Genomic DNA, 21,286 nt, shown 5'->3' on the forward strand with positions numbered 1-21,286 from the left:
GAGGAGAAGTCATGTGAATCAATCACGATGATGATGAACCCTGACATGCACACCCCCTCCCCCCAAGAAATCTAGAATACTATCAAACTTCAAACAGTTCTCGTACTTACAAAAGATTTTGCACAGTTTATTACAAAAGAATACCATAAAAATACAGTACAAAGTTTACACCTCTCGGATATAAACAAGTGGAATAGATATCCAATACTATACAGGTGGATATTGGGCGATATTTACGGCGGTTAATTGAACCAAGTGCACGCGACATAGAAAATATTTTCTCTGGTTATCAAAAAAAAAGTATTTAGCGTTATTCACTTATGAATTAATATCAGTATGAGTCAATAAATTAGGACTCTCTACCTCAACTCAGGTGAATAATTGTTAAATACACCTCGTAAAGTGCGTAAATGCAGGTGAATATTTGAGTGAAAATAATGGCTGGAACGTGAAACAACTATGGTTCGCAAACAAATATAGCTCATTAGCTTTAGCCGATATCACTAATACAATACCTACACCAGGCTCTTTCTTCTTTTGCTGGACGTGAAAGGTAAAGAGTCTGGGAACATATCGATTTCATTATCAAAGTTGCATGAGACGGTGGTGTAGTGCGGCTAGCAGTATTCTAACTGGAACATTATTGTACACTCATTTTCATGAATGATAAATGAAAAGAAAATAGCTAGGAAAATCCGTGAAAAAAGCGTGTTTGATAGGAAAAAAATGACAAAGACATCATAAGAAAAGAGAAACTTAATGCGACTCACCGACCAGCAGGGAGGTGGCAGTAGTTATGAGTCTCTATCGATATTCAATAATCGTAATAATTCATTACGTTACAGTGCGACCTCAACGAACATTGAAGCACATTGAAGAGAAAAAAAGACTAGGACGAGGAAGCCTGTTTAACTAGTATATCCTGTTTAGCAGGCTTGAGTAGCCGATGTTTCTCATTATTTTTTGTGCCAGACGCTGTGTCAGACGTAGTGTTCTTGAATGACTTTTCGATACCCAACTACTTGGAACGTAGGCTCGCTTGGGGACTGGGGCTCAGAACTATGCCTTCAAAATAAATAAATAAATCAGTCATTCTTATCGCTCTGACGAACGGGTGGCAAAAAAAAGCTTGCAACATGCTAACTAGAAGACGACAATCAAAGTGCTGTGCTTATAGACACGAAAACAAGTTGCAACGTGCAAAATAAAAGACAATGCACTGTGCTGTTTTATAGACACGAAAACAAGCAGCAGTACACGCGGTACAGTGCTTCACGTAGCATGCATGAACATACATGAAGTACCTACGTGGACACGATACTTGCAGCTGCAATACTCTTATGTCATAGTCACTGCTTGTATAATTTGCAACAACACAGCACCTATAGGCACGATCGATGGTGTTATTTACGAAACTTGCACCTTTAACAACAGGCTTATCTACTTTATTCTTGCCATACTTGTGACGTAATAGCTGCCATGTTGGACGACAGCATTGATCATAATTGCAAGAATAGAATTATGTAGCAGTGATTACTTGTGAGCAAGCTCTTTTTGCTGTGCTGGTGACGTCACAACCGCCATGTTGGACGACAACCTTGACTTATATTATTTCCTTTTCTTGGGAACAATTGCACAAGTAAGAACATGCATACAAGCACAGTTTTATCAGTTTACCAACAATATATGCATTTTTATCAGCAAACACGCACACAAATTACAACAATAATGAACACCAAGAATCCAATATAACTTACCCCGGTTCAGAAGATCGTTGTGGGTAAGCCTGTCCTCCATGGCTTCGCCTCCTTTCTTTTGGAAACGAACTGTAGTTAGCGTTGCTCCTCCTTACCTCTTGTCTATCTCCCACAGAACCAGCAACAACAGTAACAACTGAACCACTTTGTGGTCTTGATGTGGGTCTGGTCTCAGATGTACGTCGTGGTCTTCCAGGGTAGGGAGGCAAGTAACGCTCGTTTCGTTGATCTCGAAGCGCCACATCATCCATTGACTTTCTCTTAGTCATAGGGTAAGGAGGTGGCTCTATTGGAAGGCCGTGTCCTCTTCCGGTATGAGGGGGAGACCTTCTACCTTCAAGATTTTGATGCCGAGGACCGGAGTTTCCATGCTTGCTAGCCTGTGATGGTTGTAGTGGGTGTGGTTGAGCAGATGACGCGCCAGTATATTCTGATTCTACACTCTGTGCATTCTGTGCCATGATAGGTTCAGGGGATATACGTGGTGAAGCAGATCTCGCTGGAGAAAGTTCACCTAATTTTTTCCTAAATTCTGAATTTTCTTTGTTTAATTTTTCGATTTTTTTCTCGTAGGCCCTTTTTGTTCGTGACAGTTCAACAGCTTTCTCCATCGCCATATCATTAGCTTTAGCACTTTCTACCAACAATTCTTCGGACTTTTTCTCTACGCCTTCTAATTTTTCTTCGATATCTATTTTGGATTTTTCCAATTCTTCATTCTTTTTCTTCAACTCTTCAACATCAGTTTGTAACTTTTTAATGATTTTCTTAACTTCTTCCTCATCGGGTTCCAGATCGGTCTCCATTCCCAATAGCTCCCCGATCCCCTTTAATTTATTCTGTAATCTATTCATTTCCTTGTCGCCTCCATCTTTCATACCAATCAGTCTCCTCTTTTCTTCTTCATGCTTTTTTCTCAGCAGTTTTATCTCATTACTTTTGCTGGCCACATCTTTGCGTACACCTTCCATTTCTTTTTTAATAGCCTGCAAGGCTTCCTGGAACTCCTTTCTCTCCGTCAAAAGTGTATCCTTTTCAGCAGTTGCTCTTTCAAGTTGGTTATGAATCATTGCATTATTTTCGTTCACTTTTTCCAGCTCAGAAGAAACTTCTTGGTGCCGTGTTTGCAGTTCCGCATGATTCGTGTCCAACTCCTCTTTACGTGCTTTAATAATCTCCAGTTCTCGTATCCTGAACTCCAAATCTTTGACTTTTTTTTCCAGCTTCTCTTTTTCGTTCGTTAAATCTTCTATTTCTTTTTTCATGGTTCGTTTCTCGCCAGCGACTTTGGTAACTGTTTCTGACAGCGCCAGACATTCACTTTCCATGTTGAACTTGTTCTTTTTCAACATTTCAATTTCATCTTTCAAACTCTGCATATCTTCGTCGTTTTCATCGCTTTTCTTGTCTTCTTTAGTCGAACTTTTCTTAGTTTTCTTTGCAGTTTTGCCTTTTTTCGTTGTTTCTGCTTTAGTTTTCTCATTCTTTTCGATTGCAACATCTTCATTAGTTTTACTATCGTGCTCTTCCTCTAGACATATCTTCAGGGCATTTATTTCCTTCTCAGCCTTTTCCAACTCAAGATGTAGCTCTGAGTTCTCTTTATTTAGTTTTTCCAGTGCTGGTCTCAGTTGTTCATTTGCTTTTGATTCCCCTTTCTCTCCTTTCTTACCTTGTTTCAGTCCCTTGATTTCAGCTTGTAATTCTTCTATTCGTTTCTTTTGTTCAGTGTTCTGGTTTTCTAATTCTTCTCGTTCATCTTCATTTTTCTGTAGTTTTTTCTGTAACATTATCTTTTCCTTCTCTAGTCTGCTACTTGGGACACCAGAATCCTGAGAAAACAAGACAATAATCAATTTATCATTTTTTTAAAAAATCAAATAAACGAGTGAAACATGTTCGAATTGTTCGATTTTCCTGGGTTTGAGTCAAGATGACCCCGAAACGTCGGATTTTAGCGTTAATTTTCATTATAAGTACATTTTCAAAATCTGTCTTACTTAAAATAAAAGAACTATAGTAAAATTATCCAGGAAAGTCGAAATTGCTCCGGAAATACTCTCCCTTTAGCAACTGCGAAAATCACAGGAATACTATGTGAAGGTCACGTTTAATAGCACCTGAACAAGCTATACCGCCTGTAACACGATCCCCGACAACTTGGCAATAGCGATGTGAAAACAATGCTTGCAGCAAAGTCGTCGCAAAAATTCGAATTGGTTTCTGCTTTCAGCAACGATTGCGGCTTTGTTGCACCGTGCAATACCTTTTGCAACTTGTGTGGCAGCGCTGTTGCAAGACAAGTTACAGGAATATTGCTCTGTGTAATTGCGCCTTAAAGCGCCATGTCGTAATGTTGTGCGCAATAGATTACAAAGTTATATTCTTACCTTTTTGATTGCGTTAGCATTCTGTTTATCTTGTGAATCATGTAGTTTCTTCAGTTCTGATTCCAGTTCGGCTTTTTCAAGAGCAATGCTGTTCTTCTCCGCTTCAATATGTAGCTTTTCCTGGTTTAACTGTTCATAATCGTGTTTCATTTGCGCCATTGTTTGATGACACGTTGCCAACTCCTGAGCGATGTTATTTTCGGATTCTTCAGCTGCTTGGAGAAGTTTTTGTAATTCTTCGTTTTCTTTTCTCAACTTTTCAACATCTGCTGAGCCTTTGCTTGACTTTTCTTTCAAGTGCAACCGTTCATTTGCAAGCCTCAACTTTTTCACCTCTTTCTCCAACAGCTGGTTCTTTGAATTAGCATGCGCAAGACTAGCACGCATAGAGTCATCTCCGTGTAATATATCGATATGATTCCACTGTTTGTTACCTTCCTTACCATCCAGAAGAGCGCGTAAATGCTCAACCTGTTTCTTCAATCCCTTGCATTCATTTTCAATTGCTTTTTTCTCAATTTCCATTTCACGTGCGTTCAGTACATGACTTTGGATTTCAGATACTGTCCCCTCAATTTCTCTTAACAGTACATTTCTCTGTTCTTCTGCCGCGTTTTTTTGTTCTTCGAGTCGTGACGCACTCACACACTGGTCATCTATTTCAGCCAAGCTGCTCTCTAATTCCATTATCAGTCTATCTTTTCTTACTACATACGGTGCAATATCTAAGTCTTCATCATCGTAGCTTTGGAGGTCATTCTCCGCAGTGACATTTGTCTGGGTTACTGTCCCATTCTCGTGCAAACCAATAACCTTACTCTTATTAACAGGTTTGCTGTTTTTAAGGGAGCTAGGATGTGAGGGACCATTCACATGTCTTCTCTGCATTCCTTACTACAATATTCAGTCTTATAACCAACACCACCTCTTGCTTATGACTGACGACAGACACACCATTAGATGCTGGTGAAGTTATATTGGCACTCCATTATCATGAACAGCAATATCTTGTAGTTTACCTACGATAATCAAAACAAATAATTAACAACAGCTGCATAAAAATTAACGTTATGGACGTGCTGTGTCGTGAATGAGCATTCTGATTGGACAAATAGCTGCTTCACGAACTGTCATTGGTTTAACAGATGTTGTCAATTCTGTACCACTGCACACCAGTACCATGTGCGGTTACAATTCCTTTTAATGTCATATGAACTAGCTTTATTCATATATATATAACTTTAGTAACAATACACAGGTGATTATTGAAAATCTCGCGCGCTGATTGGTCGAGAAACTCACACTATCACACGATAATCACCTCCAGCGATAATCCAAAATGGCGGCCAGCCGCTTTGTTGCTGTTACCGGGAAAAAATGTCTTTTATCTTCGTTTTTTTTCTTTTTCTTTTTCTTTTTGAAAGAATCACCTGCTGTATTCATACTTAAATTATTATTTGCCTCAGCCTCAGTGTCTGACCTTGTCTGACCTACACAAATTAAGTACTATTATAATACCATAAAGAATCCAATGGTGTTGGTGTTTCATACCATATAAAAGCAATAAAATAATGGAAAGGGTGTCTACTAATGTCTATTGAACTAATTGCATTCATTACTATTGTAAAAATAAAAAGGATTATAGTTAATATTTAAACCATTAGACCACTCAAACCATGAACACTTTGAAGGTTTTTTTACCAGGATATTATTTCCTGTACTTTCTACTGTTTCAACATTCAGTTCAAATTTACTTGACTTTTCTATCAGCTCAAGGGATGATTTACAGTTTGCATTTCTATATTATGAAAAAAAAATTTAAATAGACCTCCTTGGCTCTGACGTAATGTTTTCCCAATTCAGACCACGTGTCATTCCCTAGAGTAACATTTCTTTGTTTAAGGTTTGCGATCGGTTGCACATGAGAAGACACATGAATATGGATACAACTCAAACAAAGAATATTATTCTCAAGGGTATGACACGTGGTCTGAAATGGAATTACATTATGCTCGAGCGCTCCATAGCCGAGGTCTATTGGTCTTGGCTTGAGTGGTCTCACTTTAAGACTAGACCAGACTAAGGAATGTAAGGTTATAATTTTCCCACTCATGCAAAGCTGCCTCTGGCATATCTTATTGGTTTCTCTTGCTGCGTCTTAATACAACTACTACCCTCTTCAATTCTTTTTTCTTATTCAACTGTTTTTATCCCCTCTGTGGGTTGCTATTTGATAAATGAAACCATGAAAAGGATTCTGTTATCAAGTTGTAATAAGGTAATGAAGAATTAATTGAAGTGGAAATGGGAAAGACCTGACTCAATATTACTCAATAAACTTACAATTTCCTAAGAATATTAAAAACTGAACACAGTTTCGACCAGGAAAAGATAATCCCATAGGAAAGTCAGAGCTTACAAACCCTTGTCTTAATCTTAGTCACGTACTATACCACACAAGTCTTTCATGTTGATTTTTCATATGATTATCAAAAGATAATACACGAAACAATAGTGGCAACTATCAAGTATTGGTAGTATGAGTCTACATGCTCAAACTGATTGAAAAAGATCAGAGTACAAGTTGAATTCTTTGATGAGTTTTTCATGATAAACTTTAGATATATTGACTGTCATACACATTCAGACATAACAATAATATATTTTTGCATTAAACATGACACAGGCTGACAGACAATAATATTAGGATAGTTCTCATATCAGTTCACAATAATAAGGTTAAAGAAACCAAAACATACAAGCTTTATCATCCTGTGTGAGCAAAAGCAACAAAGTAAATGTAAATAGACAAAATTGTCACCCATCAAAGTGGTGGGTATAAAATTATGAAACTTTATCCCGTAATTTTTTTTGTAATAAAATTAATACTCCAAGCTGTCATCATCACTGTCAGTTTTGTCTGAGGATTTTATTACCATTAGAAGTTGTCCAGACTTTCAAACACTTTGCTCATGTTTTAACTGTGGTTTGCCACTAATTATTGTGCACTACCAATGTTATATTGGACATTCTTACAAGTAATAATAACATCAAATAATAGGTTATTTATTAAGAAGGTTGACATTTAATACATAAATAATAAACAGGATTTTCTTATTCATACTTCAATTACAACGTCAGTGCTGCAGAAACTGTCATATTGTTAAAATCTAATAAAAATGAAAGTATTTCTTCTTGTTTAGCTAACACGCAAGTATAGCATGATAGATTGTGTCAAGTAATGAGGTCTAGTAATCTTTATATTCCTATGTCTGCAATGCTTATAATGCATTATATGGAGGTTATCAGAAAAACATAGTGAAAATTTAATGAATTACAAAAAACTAGATGTCTAAGCCAATTAAAGGTGATAAAAATATAATACTAAGACAAAAATCAATTCACAATAAATAGAAAATGATCATTATATAAATTCAAAGCTTAATAATGTTTTTAAAGGTTGTTATACAAATATATAAATATATACAAAAAATAATCAAAAGATTGATTCTGTGCAAGGAGGAGATCTAGACTTTTCATAGCTAGATAAGTGGTTTGTTAATAGTTATTTTAATAAAGCATTTGGTTAAGGTACTTGGCTGAATGATATTACTAATAGATACTACAAGATTAAAATACTCATTAATATCCAAAAATATTATCCAAAATATTCCCATATTAAAAATGGAAATATTACTATGAATAATAGTAATAGCTATAAAAAATAATCCAAAATACATTGATTGGAATTAACTTAATCACTGAACTAGATTGCTAAGGAAATGAATTTTATATTCTCCCACATATTGTCAAAATAATAAATACACTATTCTTTCTCAACTATGTAAACAATAACAGGAAAAAGGTTTTGGAGGCTAGGCTCAGAAGATGAAATTTCTAAATCTGGTCTAATTATGTAAAACATCTGGATATTATATTTTGAAAAGGTAATTGATAAACTAAATCCTGTAGCGAGACTATTGAAAGATATAAAAGATATAAATATCCTGTATAAATAATAAATTTGGCCTTTAGAATACAATAGATTTTGAATGATGAAGAATGTTGTAGAAAGATAATCGATAATCTCATGGCGAAATCATGCAGAATATTTATGATAAAGTAGAGCAGAGAAGACAATATTTAAATTAGTACTGATATAATGTTTCAAGAGAGGACTTTAAGCTTATATTTTAAAATATGAAGAGTTACCGGAATAGTAATTTCATTGGAAGTTTTGCTATACAAATGGATAAAAACATATTAAACTGCAAGGTTTTTCGTTTGTAATTGGAGCCAAGGGCCGGAATCTAGGATTTATCTTACTCTGATCACGACACATGGGAAAGATCAAAAGAACTATAGGACTTGGGTCAGATATCAGGGTTTGGGACGCTTTCTCGCAAAGAAAAAGGCGCGAAGAGTAGATTTTCTATTCCGATCTTAATCTCCATCAGCTTAGATGTACATTCACAACAAAAGCAACATCTCTTCAAAATTTGTCAAATTTCCAATCAAATAACTTTGCCGAGTTTTATCTTGTAGTGACCCGTACTTGTTGGACATGTAAACAACTCTTCGTAAGAGCTAAGGACAGAGTTTGGATTATAAAATCCTTCCTCTTTTAAGCCATTTTTTCCTTGATTCGAATCAGCTGCTAAATATTTAGCTTTGATTATTGGATTTCGTAGGATATGACGTTTCGATCACAGAGAATCCTCACGAACCGTTATCACAAGCGACTCTTTGGTGATTTGTCATAGCTAAGGACCCAAGAGTAGCTTATAAACAAGTGAAAATCATAAAGAATTTAGACAAATGGAAAACTTCTGTGTGTAAATAAATCGAATTTTTTCTCGTCTATGGTAGTCATGCTTGATAGTTCACCAACCACTGAGCCAAATATCACCGCACAAAACACAAACTTTACTCCGTCAAAAAGCACTAAAAACTTACCTTAATATTAACAAAATACCTCAGATTGATAGCACAATCCTCTAAGAACTTCGCTGGACTGTTAAAGTATAGCTAGTTGTTTAGACTGCTGGAAACATAGCGAATTAAAGAAGTAGTACTTATGGTTCTTGTGAGTCGGTAGTGTATGTTAATCTCTGATGCGATAGCCTTTGGCAATCACTCGTAGTACTCGACGGTGATTGGTTTGTCAATCATTAAGTTGATTGCTATTGGTTAACTAAATGAATACAGACATTTGAACCCATTCAAGTGCAACCGAGCGAAAAGACTGTATACTCAGATTTAAACCATTGTAAGGTATTGTTCCTGTAACTAGCTAATTTGGAAAAAATTAAGATCCTTATTGTGTCGGCACGAAGCTTTAAAGAAAGTCACTTAGAGATGTCGATTCGTGTCCTTTCACGAGATAGCATTGCGCTGCAGGATTTCTGATACATTTTTGTCTTGTTAATTGCAATTCCCATAACCTTACTTATCATTCCTTCATGCAATTTTTAATGATTTAGTAGCTTTCCTCAGATAGTTACCGAAACGGCTTTTCTTCGCCTCAGTTTTTGCTTTTCTATTCACCTTAATTAATTCAAAAAGACTAATGTTCCAAAAATGTTCAAATTTACGTCATATTGTACAAATTCACATACCGAATTATGACGTTTTCGGAAACGTAGGTCGAGCTTCCATGTGCAACATTGTATTAACAAAAATACAGAAATTCTTTTCTGGACTTTTCTTTAGACGGCAATATATAATGTCTATTTTCCGCCAAATGAATTCCACTGTGCAAGCAATACAGTTTCGCAGTGTTTGACAACTTGTGACATGTTGTTTCTGTAGGTACAGTCATAGTTTGAGCCAAATACATAAATTTACAGATAACTGGTTGTGACGGTCCAATATAGGAGCCAAGAGCGCCGTAGTTCGAGAAAATACCGGCAAAACATTGATTGGTAAACTCATTTGCGAAATATTAAAAGAATTGTAGGGTCAGATGATTTTTAATTTTTTTGAATGAAATATATATGAATTTATATAAATTCCCTCATCAATACTATATTGTTGGCTTGCAAGTAAGAAAAAATTAGTGTTTAGAATATTTACTATAAGGACTATTTATGCATGCATTGGTTAATTATGAATAAAGCAATGTAAACGAGCTCGAATCTCTAGCACAAAGCATGATGGGAAACGGAGAACTTAATCAGAACAAGAAAAACAATATTAATAGGATTATCCAAAAAATGCTCTGTTATTTTCCTCTGTCGAAATACTTACAGTTTTATAGAAAATGTCGAAAGAAGATTTGTCAAATGAATTTTGAAGAGGAGCCGAAAAAGCGTTAATACTCAGTTTCCCATCATGCTTTGTGCTAGAGATTTGTGCTCGTGCACACTGGCTATTACATTTCATGATTTCATTAGGCTGGCAACAAAAGGTGTCATTCCCTCGAGGTATCCCATAATGCACTGCTTAACTAAAGAACTCGAGTGATATGGAACACATCTTTTTTTTAAAAGCATTTATCATTTCTTGCTATACTATTAAACAACGAAACTATTTCGGCTAGTGATTAAAACTAATGTATAAAATATAATATTAAAAGAGGTGTAGTGAGTTTGGAGCTCTCAAAGCTTGTATGGGCTTCCTGTGGTCGTATCCATAATCATTGGCCTCTGGCCTGCTGGGGAGACTGGGCAAGGACTCCCCATATCTAACGCCATAGAAAAAAGATCTATTCATTCCTTTTTTATTTAGTAACGGTTTTCATAGCCGCCCTACATTTTGGCTGAATTCAACTAAAGAAGTTGTATTAATTTTATTCTTTCGTTACATCAAACAAGATGGCGGCGCTTAGTTGTCTTGGTATCTATCAACCTAGTTCCCAGGGCCTTCTCTTCTCGATTCAAGATGATCTAAAAAGAAACCGGGAAGAGAAGGCCCTGGGAACTAGGTTGGGTATCTATATTAAAACTATACTTAAAAGTTTCGTAAAAGCGGTTGTTAGTTTAAAATGATGCGTGCACACACCCTAGTCGTCTGTTCATATTATGAACCATGGGTGATTCAGTTAGTTACTAGTGGTGTTACATAACAAGATGATTAATGCCACACATGCACCGCTGACCAACAGCACTAGCACGCCAAATACGATCTTCTTCAGAAGAATATTCTGAAACAAAAACAAAAATCTTAATTTGTCATTCTGTCGCTATCATATAAAACGGTAATACCAAGTAGTCGTTACCTTCTCGACAGGTGCTTTCGTATTTACTTGGCCTGTTTGTTTGGTCATCACCTCCACTTCTCCATCCTTTAACTTAGCTTTGGGCTCGTTAATGACATCAAACGAGTTTTTGTCGTTTCGAAGAAGCAACACAAGTTCAAATAATATCACCATGACGACGGCAGCACAGTAGACTATCAGTGGATATACGCCGGTATTTTTTATTCCAAAGTGAGGCATAAATACCCCGAGAAAGCAATTTACGACTGGAAAAAATACAGAATAAAAAAAGATTTAATAATTTTTTTTTAGATCAACGGAGTGTATAACATGCATTTCTAGTGTTGTTTAGGGTCTTATTACGTACTAGCGAGGACGAGAGCTGACAGACCAACAGAACGGTGAGCCCAGTTAAAGATGAAGCGACTGAAATAGAATGTATATATATTGATCAACATAACATTATATCAAACAAACAAACAAATACCGCAATTCCAAAAAAAAGTTGGTGGTTTTGTCACATATTGCATGTTGCACGTGCATACCAAGCCCGAAATGCACTTTGCACTCTGTGCACGTTTTCAAGCATATTTTCTTTTGTGCTGATATATGACATATGATCCAGAATACATTTCAAGTCGTTGGTATGCAACATTACAATTAAACCTCCACCAAAGTTTTTCGAAATATACTCTGTATACAAAACTAAAAATACGATGATGTTAAGAAGTTCAGCCCAGGCCGCGCTCCTAAGTGTGTGATGCGCGATAATTCTGACTTATTAAATCAATAGTAATTAATTATGAGTAATAATAAATCACATGATATACAATAATAATTGCATTACTTGTCTGCGACTGGTCCGGGTCTGAAGAAGGCCATGACAGGTTGAATACAGGTCAGCAGGAGGACAAGAATACCGATAATAGAATGCAGCATGTAACCCTAACGTATAGTAAAAATAGTAACGTTAACTACTGTTAGCTGAGATACACAGTTAATAGACATAATGGCAGACATAATGGCAGATGAAAATAATGGCGTACCTCAGACCAGCCTTCAACGTAAATAAAAACCAACACAACACCAACGATAGTGAAGAATAGCGTGAAAACCATCAGCAAACGATGAATCTGGGGATATTACAACGCTTACTTAGTGACTGGTAAGATAACCACCAATCCTTCATCACAGTTGTTGATATGTCATACCCCAGCCCCTCTCTCCCTCAGTTGTTGATATGTCATACCCCAACCCCTCTCTCCCTCAGTTGTTGATATGTCATACCTTAGCACCTCTCTCCCTCAGTTGTTGATGTGTCATACCCCAGCCCCTCTCTCCCTCAGTTGTTGATATGTCATACCTTAGCACCTCTCTCCCTCAGTTGTTGATATGTCATACCCCAGCCCCTCTCTCCCTCAGTTGTTGATGTGTCATACCCCAGCCCCTCTCTCCCTCAGTTGTTGATGTGTCATACCCAAGCCCCTCTCTCCCTCAGTTGTTGATATGTCATACCCCAACCCCTCTCTCCCTCAGTAGAAGATCAGAATTACCTGGAACCAGGCCTTCAGACCCAGTAATTCTCCCCAAACAGGCTTCATGTACCGAGCAATAAACATTGCAAGAGATGCACAAACCAGCCAAGCGAGGGACATCAGGATTGCTGGAAAGGAAAGCAAATGATACATCAACACTAACTGGGTTTCTTGTGGTACTTACCACAGGTATACTAACGCAGTTTGTAGCTAATGTAATTACCATGAGCTCGTAAAAGACGCATGTTTTTGCCGCCAACATCGAGGTCTTCAGGAGAGCTGATGTTAACTGTCTTTAACGTGTTAGACTTGTGAGAATGCTTCCTCAAACCTCCAGCATCTGAAATATGACCCAGAAACAAGTTGATTAGGATATATATCGACTTGATTCAGTATTTTACGACTGACTTTTGCGACTTGTTATCCCTGCGTTGCTTTACTTTCTTGTTCCATACACCCACCCATCCATCCATCCATCCATCTCATCCATCCATCTATTCATCCGTCCGTCCGTCCGTCCGTCCGTCCATCTCATCCCATCCATCCTTCCATCCATTCATTTCATCCGTTGGCCCATTCAACCATCCATTTTCACTTACTGCCGACTGATCCTCTAGCGAATATCAGGAACACTTTATTATTCAGGTCCATCATATTAGGTTCTTTAACAGGTCTGGAAAACCTTTCAGACAAAACAAGATGTTCAACTTGTGCATGAGTTAGAAAAGTAAGAAAAAAGAAGTAAAAAAAAAGGAAGTAAATGTAGTGGAAGTCCCTACCTGCACTGAACCACACCCGCGCTGTTCTTCCCTGCGATGATTTTCAAACTACTAGTACCCTGAATATATAAAGGAAACAACGCGTCAAACTAACGCATCTTCGTACCTTGTTTCTGTGCTGGCTCAAATGCAATGTTTAAAAATTTCTTGCACTGAGATTAACATTTGTTTCACGACTTTGCAATGCTTTGAGCACTCGGCAACTTAAGTAGAACTGTAAGTCTCCGACGACAAGGTTTCGCGAGCATGTCTCTTAGCTAAATGGAAGACAAATGATTCTAACATAATTTCTACCCATGATGGCGATCACTCTCGTGCCCAGAGTTTTCCGGCTTTTTGGTCAACGGGTTGGCGCTGGAAAGACTTTTCGGGCAGCCAGGCATTGGGGATAAAGGCGCGAAGAAGCCAGAGGTCTCCGCGTACGAGATTGATAATCAGATCACGGCATTACCTGGATGTTTTTAATAGGAGCTCCGTATCCTTTGATATCATAGTGTGCAACTATGACCTGTGAAGACTCCAGGGAACAGATGATAGCATCGGTTCCATCCTGACGGAATAAAGAACGATATGAATGACACAGGTAACCCAAAAACCCATTCTATGGTCTGAGTAAGATAACACACAGGTAACCCAACAGCTAAAGGAAGAAAGATAAAAAAGAAATACATATAGCCCGGCCATAAAAAGCATTACTAAACCTTCATAGAGGGATACTATAAAAGAGATATCACTATTTATTAAAGTTTACCATTTTGCCTTTGGAGTTAAATCCAATGGCTCCCCAACCAGCCTTGAAACTCATCTCAAAAGTGACTTTGTCCTTGTCAGCTTTGTATGTTAGGAGATACTGACAATCATCACTTGATTGACAGCTACTGGGTTCAGAATAACAACCTTTGGTTTTGCCGCAATCAGCCTTGGTTATCTGTCAAAATAATTGCTTTTTACTTTCTGATCCTCGGCTGATAAGACTCTATCCAGGGGAGGGTTGGGTACAATGTAGGTACCACCTTTATGTAGGGAGGGGAGGGAGATGAGGGTAAATAGTGTAGATACAAACTCCATCCAGAAGGGGGACTTGGTAATAGAGTGGCTTTATGAAAGACGAGTGGTGGGTGAATAAGGTCGATACTCACTTCACACAGGGGAGGGGAGGGTGGGGTTTAGTTTAGACACTAACCTTATCACCAGGTGATGATGTAGGAGCGGGCGGTGTTTGTCTACCGTTCGTCAAGTTGGCAGGTTTTTGTACATCTACTGTGGTCGGTGTGTAGGAAGCGTTTGGAAAATGGTAAGCAAGAACGCCTGTTGAACCAACCTTGCTCCACGCGAAGATCAAGTACCAATTATTATTGAGGTTACGCATTTTGGGTCCCTGTGGAACTTTCTTCCGAGAGAATCTGGAATAAAGTTCCAAAAAATCCAACATGTGATTGGCTGTAACTGCTTACGTGTAAAATCGCGTGATTGCATCTTGGATTCTCGTCTCAAGGACGAAACGACATGCTCAAATTAAAAGGACCTGTAGGTCCTTATGTAAATCATTTACTCGTCCACGTTACCTGCACTTAACGATACCATTGGCATAAACACCCTGATGACGAGTGATATCACTAGAGGAACGCTGAAATCGTTAAAAGATTTGAGTATCAATACTAGTAACTGAAACTAGGGGAGGGGAGGGGAGGGCAGAGAGAGGCAATAAGAGAAGAGAGATCTTACCAAATCGTATCGTATGGGTTGGTGATTGTCTAAGTAGTACTGCCTCACTTCGACGACGTTTGTAGCTGATGTAGAACAAGTGATACTGTCCGTGCCATTCTGAGATATACAAAACGTGAGGTGTATAAATAGATGTCTCACATGGAATGACAAGCGAGTTAAGAGATGTGGACGACAGCTTCAGATCAAGAGGCGAATGAAGGAGTAGACTATTAGGGAACATGCAGGGATAGCAGGGATTGCGCGCATCTTCCCTATTCATTGGCTTCCCCGGCCATCTCCACTGCAACATAACCTGAGAATAAATACCAGCCCTTAGAAACCCAGGAATCTACTTTCTACTAATGATTGAAAACCAGTACTTACCATGGATTGTTTGTCATTGAATCCTACAGAACCGTAACCCAGTTTGGAGCTTATCTCAAATGTAACATTGTCACCGTTATCTTCGTACGTCACGAGAAAGATACAGTCTTGACTGTTGGAGCAAGATGAAGGTTCCGAGTAACAGCTCTTGGTAACACCACAACCTGTCTTGCTAATCTGCGATAGCAATTCATCAATTTTATGAAGTACAGTTGATTAAGTAAACGTAAAGTAACCATAGGAATTACAGCTATTTCAAAACAGGTTGGTGAAGGTTCTGTTGCATGTTGTTATATTCATATGTAAAAATAATGTCAGCGCAGAAGAAAGAGAGAAAAAATTTGGTAAAATCCCTTATCGTTGTGACATTTCGCTGATTGAATTCACATAGCTGACCGTCAATTCGGGCTTGGTATGCAAAATGCAACATGCAAAAAAAACCTTCAACCAACGTTTTTTGAAATATCCTTCTGAACCAGAAGCGCGAGATCAGTGTTACACGGCATGTCTGTACTGTAAGGTTGTGATATGTCTTATTTATAACATTTGCTCTAACATACACACACACACATAACACTGACGTTAAGTTCTACTGGATATAATCCTAATTACGACATTAGATATACCTGGAAATCTCCTTCGAGTGTAGGTTGAGTGGTGGATGGAGCAGCTAAACCCGTTACTATACTGGATTTCTGTTTATCCCAGAATGTCGTGAAGTTATGGACGACAGTGACCCTAGAATGAATGAATAATAAAAAATAACACAGGTATCCCATACCATCAAAACCCAAGCAGGAGTAACTTCCAGTATCTATCATACTAAGGTGTGACGTCGACATTGATGTAACACGTGACGTCACTAACGACGTCATATCTTACCAGAAGGATATGTTTCCTGCTGATACTGAAGGTGCTGTCCATTTCAAACTGACTGAAGTGAAGTTGACCTTGGCCTTGTGTTCATGCCCAACTGTGTTCTGTAAAAAGAAATAAAATAAAAGAAACTGATCATTTCTGGCTCTAGCTTGGGAAACTAAACTCTGAGCACCAAAGATGCCCCGTGTAGAGTGGTAAAGGGTCTTAGAAAGATCACCTATATATTACAAGTCTTTACCTTGGGCTCCCCCCCTGAACACCAAAGATGCGCCGTGTAGAGTGGTAAAGGGTCTTAGAAAGATCACCTATACATGTATATTACAAGTCTTTACCTTGGGCTCCCCCCCTGAGCACCAAAGATGCCCCGTGTAGAGTGGTAAAGGGTCTTGGAATGATCCAACAGGATTAGCAGGCTTGCCTTCACTTCTCGCTTGGACCATGAACCCCTTGAAATACATGGATCCTGTGATGATAACAGTCACCTCAGCTCCAGGGGTGTAGTTAGCAGACGACACTGTTATGTTATACGGACTGCTTGCTATGGGCTGGCTCTGGTGGCTATCATGATGAGGATGCATTTCTTCACATACAGTTGTTGGCACGTGATCAGGAAATGCGTGGGATGATGGGAAAACTAGAACAGCCAATAGAATCACGATCATCTGCAAGAAATTAATATAGCTCTATTTAGTATGCCTGTTCTGATTTAGAAAAATAAATTGTCTTGAACATCCGCTGGAAGAGTAGCATCGAAGGCGCTTTAATTAGAGACACTCGTACTCGGCCATTTGTTAGGAAGATGCAACATGAAAACACTATCATTGTTGGGTTTCCTATTGAGAACTGGGCCACCGCAAGCCACTGCAGAAAGAAGAACAAATGAATAATAAAAAAAATCTCACAGAGCGGATCACATCAAATGGTCTCCATGTCCAAATGATTCAAAAGTAACCTGGCCTCTTAATGATCGGCGGTGGACTGAATGCTACCGAAACTCGACGTCTTTTTTTCATTTTCAAAGCCAGACGCACTGTAGAAAAAGTCACCTACTTAATTAATTCGAGCATTTTTTTCCCCCTTTTAATGGCAACTAAAGCATAACAAAGTGACATTCGTCATTAGCTTCAGGCAAATTGAGGGTTTTTTTACTGAACTTTGCGTGATTATTGCCAATGAATATGGACACTAAACGAATAAGATGCGTTATTCAAAGAAACTGAACGCGTATATTAAAAGAACAGACAGTACTTAATGTTCCTTATTACATGTCACGGGATTATCTCCATACGACATTTTAATTATAACACGAATCGAATATCATCATTATTTCATATTGCAGGAAACTAATGCTCGTTTTGTTGAAATGCATGGCTAGCATATATTTTATCACAGTTTATTCGTTTGAATTTGCGAGCTCAACGCAATTTCTAAAAAAAATAACTAATATGTCGTGGTAGTTTTTAATAAAGAGATGTCATTTGAAACAAACATCGAAAAAGTATAAATATATATATTCTGTTTCCTGTTCATTTGGCTGGTTACCTCAACTTGTTTTTTTAGTATAACCTCTTTTCAGTTGTTTGAAGTCTTGCTCGTAAACACCAAACTCGCCCGAAGACCTTTCAACGAAGCCGCCCGTTCTTTTCAAATCCAGTGTACGCACAAAAACGTTTATTTTGATCATAAAAAGATGAAAAACAAAATGCAGTCACTTGTAGGAATTTTCAGGTTCACAGTTCAAATTAAGTTGGAAAATGTCGATGTCAGCTCCGAGCACACAGGGGCAATGTGCAAAACAGAAAAACGTCTCCTCCAAACTTGACAAGTACAAACCATCTGCCTTGAATACGGAGGGTTTGTTTTCGATATTGAAATTAATTTCCATATTCCGCCTGCCCACACGGAATAAAAGCACTTTATGAGGTCATTACATGAAGGTTTGTTTATTGAATGTCGTCTTAGCTGACAAAAGCGGCATAATTACTGCAGTGGATATAAATGCGAGAAGCCGAAAAATAGTTATCCATGTATTGGATTAACTATTATTATTATTATCATTATTATTATTATTATTATTATTATTATTATCATTATTATTGTTATTATTTATTATTATTTTTTAAGGACAATGAATTCTTGAATGACTTTAATCTTAACGCCAATGTAGCGGAAATTTAGAAATATTTAGATTTTAATAATAAATGTATAGTTTTAATATAGTATTATATCAGTGTGAAGAGCTGGACTCGTGTTTTGAGCTATTAATTTATTTTACAAATATGTTTTCATAGATAAATAAGTAAATATTATATAGATTTGTTATTTTATATTCATAATCTCTCCTTTTTTGTTTTATAATTATAGCAATATTCTTATTACGTCTCATATTATAATGAATTATTAGTTAATTATTATTGTCAATAAAGTTATTTATTATTATTATTATCATCATCATCATCATTATCATTTAAACACACGTTTAACTACAGTAAAAGTTGAAAATATTGAATATAAAGAACTAGAAAGTAACAAAGCAAAAGCAAAATTTAGTAAGGACACACTTAGCGACTCTCGAAAAAAAGCCTATTCAGAAAGAGAACCGACATTACGATGACTTTTATGGCACTACAGTGAGATCTACTGAAAGGTTTAAGGAGGAGATTGGAAAAAAGTTATACTTTAATCCAGTAGAGCAAAATCTCTCGCACAAATCTCCCTTGTCGGAAGCGTTGCTAGGCTTTTCGTATACGTATTTAGTATTTATTGCGGAGACCCAATCTAAAGCAGCTCGGCTTTTATCATAAAGATCAGTAATGTCAGGGTTTAATAGGATTCCCACTGCCTTATAATACAAAGCGATTCTTACTGGATTCGACTGAAGTATGTGACTCGGATAGAAATGGTATGAATATCAAGATATCCGGCTCCATTAGAAAACAAATTGGAACTTGAAAAGAAGAAAAAGGAGAAAAAAGAAAAGAATAAAGAAAAGAAAAAACAAATATAAAAAACAAATGAGAAAAAGAGCATATCTAGCCGATATCGAACATACACCCTTCTCTCTTCCCTTTATTCCTTCCCTCTCTTTCCCTCTCCTTAACTTTTCTCTGTCTGAGTGCGTTTTGTGGGTGTTAAACAAGGCTAATGTGGCAAACCATAGATTTAAACACACAAGGTGTCCTTCATAACCACTACAATGATCCAGCGGTCACATGCCCCATCTGGTGTCATGCGCACAAATTCTTTTATTCAAATTAGAAATTAAAATCTAACCAAAAGACTTCTGATTAAGACTATTTTTCGATTTTTTTTTTTTTTCAAAAAATTTGGTTGCGAAATCTATCTTTATTTAAATACACGGTAGACTTGACGGATGACGTATTATTCCACAGCCAATCCATATACTAAATCTTATCTTCATAGTTAAAGTTCATACAGCAAACTAGGTAAGTCACATGCTTTTTGCAAAGGGATGAAAACTGGAAAACCAAAAAACCCTCGTGGCAAGCGAGAGAACAAGACATCATGCGAACTCAATGGCACCATCTAAAGTGATCTCGGTCAGGCAAACGCAGCCTCAGCCGGCGGAACATCGATCTACGTGATATCACGAAACATTGCTGAGCATGTGACAAGACAAACAGTTTTCCCTGTAGAGTTAAGTTAAAAAACCCCTAAACCCTAAACCCTAATGGAAATAAAGAATACATAATATAGAGTCGACAAGGATATACTTGGGCCACATACTGATCATTCAGTAGCTGTTGTGCTGTTGTTAATATCTTACTAAAAAAAGGCTTAAAAATTGTAGGAGCAACTAGAAACGAAAAAATTCAGGATACTAAAATATTTTGTTAAAGATAGCCAGTCTATATAAGTGATTCAATTTGCAGACGATGACGCACGAGAAAGATTGACCAGAATGTGACCAGTTTAGAATAACAATCAATTATATTAAGACCTGGAAAAAAAAACATTAAACCAACTGGCGGAACGGCGGCTGATCGCCTTACAACACAACAATTTAAATTGTTGTTAAAACAGTGATACTTAATCATATATCACCACCTTCAGACACATCACGAACCAAGTAACATATATTATTAATACTGTACAAGGCTAGGTTTGGACATGATGTACGTCGTCCTGCGTCTTTTAGGTAGTCTTGCAGTCTCTTACATAACTTGCAAAGCCAATCAAACTTGGCAAACAGCCAAACTTTATATAATGCTTGGTTTTTCGAGCAAAGCCTTGACATTACTAGTGGAAAACAGCAAACATTCACGCCGCGAAAGCTCTAGAAAATGAGCTAAATATATCAATAGTAATCTTTGCAGAAAGAAGACTGGTGTAACGTCTAAAAACATTTAGATATCTTATGACCTATTCTATTAGCACAACGTCCAAGTTTGATTCATCATGCATGTTCAACTATGATCTTCAATCATTACATAATGATGAGTCACTGTGGACTGACCTCGATACTATGTGGCGAATAAGTCAAGCAATCTTAAAATAATATTCCCATCGATAGTTCATGGTTTTACCTTCATGTTACATGTGTAGAACCAGGGTGGCCGTGGAGCTTACTTGTTTTCTTCTACGGATCTTTGAGTGACTGAAGATGACTGTGCAAGATACTTGACATGACGTCACG

At 37.4% G+C, this 21,286-nt stretch overlaps 2 protein-coding genes across 3 annotated transcripts; both read right to left on the reverse strand.

Annotated features, from left to right (window-relative positions):
• Nucleotides 1–106: 106 nt before the first annotated feature.
• LOC116287971 (uncharacterized) lies at nt 107–9,262 on the reverse strand. Its single transcript, XM_031694687.2, has 4 exons — nt 9,104–9,262; nt 4,148–5,166; nt 1,758–3,589; nt 107–1,065 (listed from the first exon to the last, which is right to left on the reverse strand). Exons 2-4 carry the CDS (start codon nt 5,033–5,035, stop codon nt 981–983), a joined length of 2,805 nt encoding a protein of 934 aa, XP_031550547.2. The 5' UTR covers nt 5,036–5,166; nt 9,104–9,262; the 3' UTR covers nt 107–980.
• A 1,590-nt stretch (nt 9,263–10,852) lies between these two features.
• LOC116287941 (ferric reductase 1) lies at nt 10,853–21,275 on the reverse strand. Of its 2 annotated transcripts, none has more exons than XM_031694648.2 (19): nt 21,177–21,275; nt 16,962–17,291; nt 16,633–16,730; nt 16,377–16,488; nt 15,751–15,927; nt 15,385–15,483; nt 15,225–15,286; nt 14,843–15,062; nt 14,411–14,587; nt 14,111–14,209; nt 13,660–13,718; nt 13,480–13,562; nt 13,104–13,220; nt 12,899–13,008; nt 12,392–12,478; nt 12,193–12,290; nt 11,713–11,771; nt 11,367–11,611; nt 10,853–11,291 (listed from the first exon to the last, which is right to left on the reverse strand). In XM_031694648.2, exons 1-19 carry the CDS (start codon nt 21,180–21,182, stop codon nt 11,190–11,192), a joined length of 2,340 nt encoding a protein of 779 aa, XP_031550508.2. In that variant the 5' UTR covers nt 21,183–21,275; the 3' UTR covers nt 10,853–11,189. The 2 variants fall into 2 exon arrangements, with proteins under 2 accessions (XP_031550508.2, XP_088886635.1); XM_089030509.1 differs by lacking the exon at nt 21,177–21,275 and adding an exon at nt 18,172–18,454.
• Between the last annotated feature and the right edge of the window lie 11 nt (nt 21,276–21,286).

The sequence above is a fragment of the Actinia tenebrosa genome, unplaced genomic scaffold (genome assembly GCF_029948245.1).
Source record: "Actinia tenebrosa isolate PJP-AT-01 unplaced genomic scaffold, QUT_ActTen_1.0 PGA_scaffold15__27_contigs__length_11533743, whole genome shotgun sequence".
NCBI classification, from domain to species: Eukaryota; Metazoa; Cnidaria; class Anthozoa; order Actiniaria; family Actiniidae; genus Actinia; species Actinia tenebrosa.

Bases quoted from the DNA above. Each gene is read 5' to 3' on its own strand.
- LOC116287971 (XM_031694687.2), bottom strand. From the start codon at position 5,035: ATGCAGAGAAGACATGTGAATGGTCCCTCACATCCTAGCTCCCTTAAA. The intron at 3,590-4,147 runs GTAAGAATATAA...TTGTTTTCTCAG, and splicing joins ATGCTAACGCAATCAAAAAG to GATTCTGGTGTCCCAAGTAG. The intron at 1,066-1,757 runs GTAAGTTATATT...TTTATTTTGAAG, and splicing joins CAACGATCTTCTGAACCGGG to GCATAGTTCTGAGCCCCAGT.
- LOC116287941 (XM_031694648.2), bottom strand. The intron at 14,210-14,410 runs GTAAACTTTAAT...TTATTCCGTCAG, and splicing joins TTAACTCCAAAGGCAAAATG to GATGGAACCGATGCTATCAT. The intron at 13,719-14,110 runs GTAATGCCGTGA...TTATATATTCAG, and splicing joins CTCCTATTAAAAACATCCAG to GGTACTAGTAGTTTGAAAAT.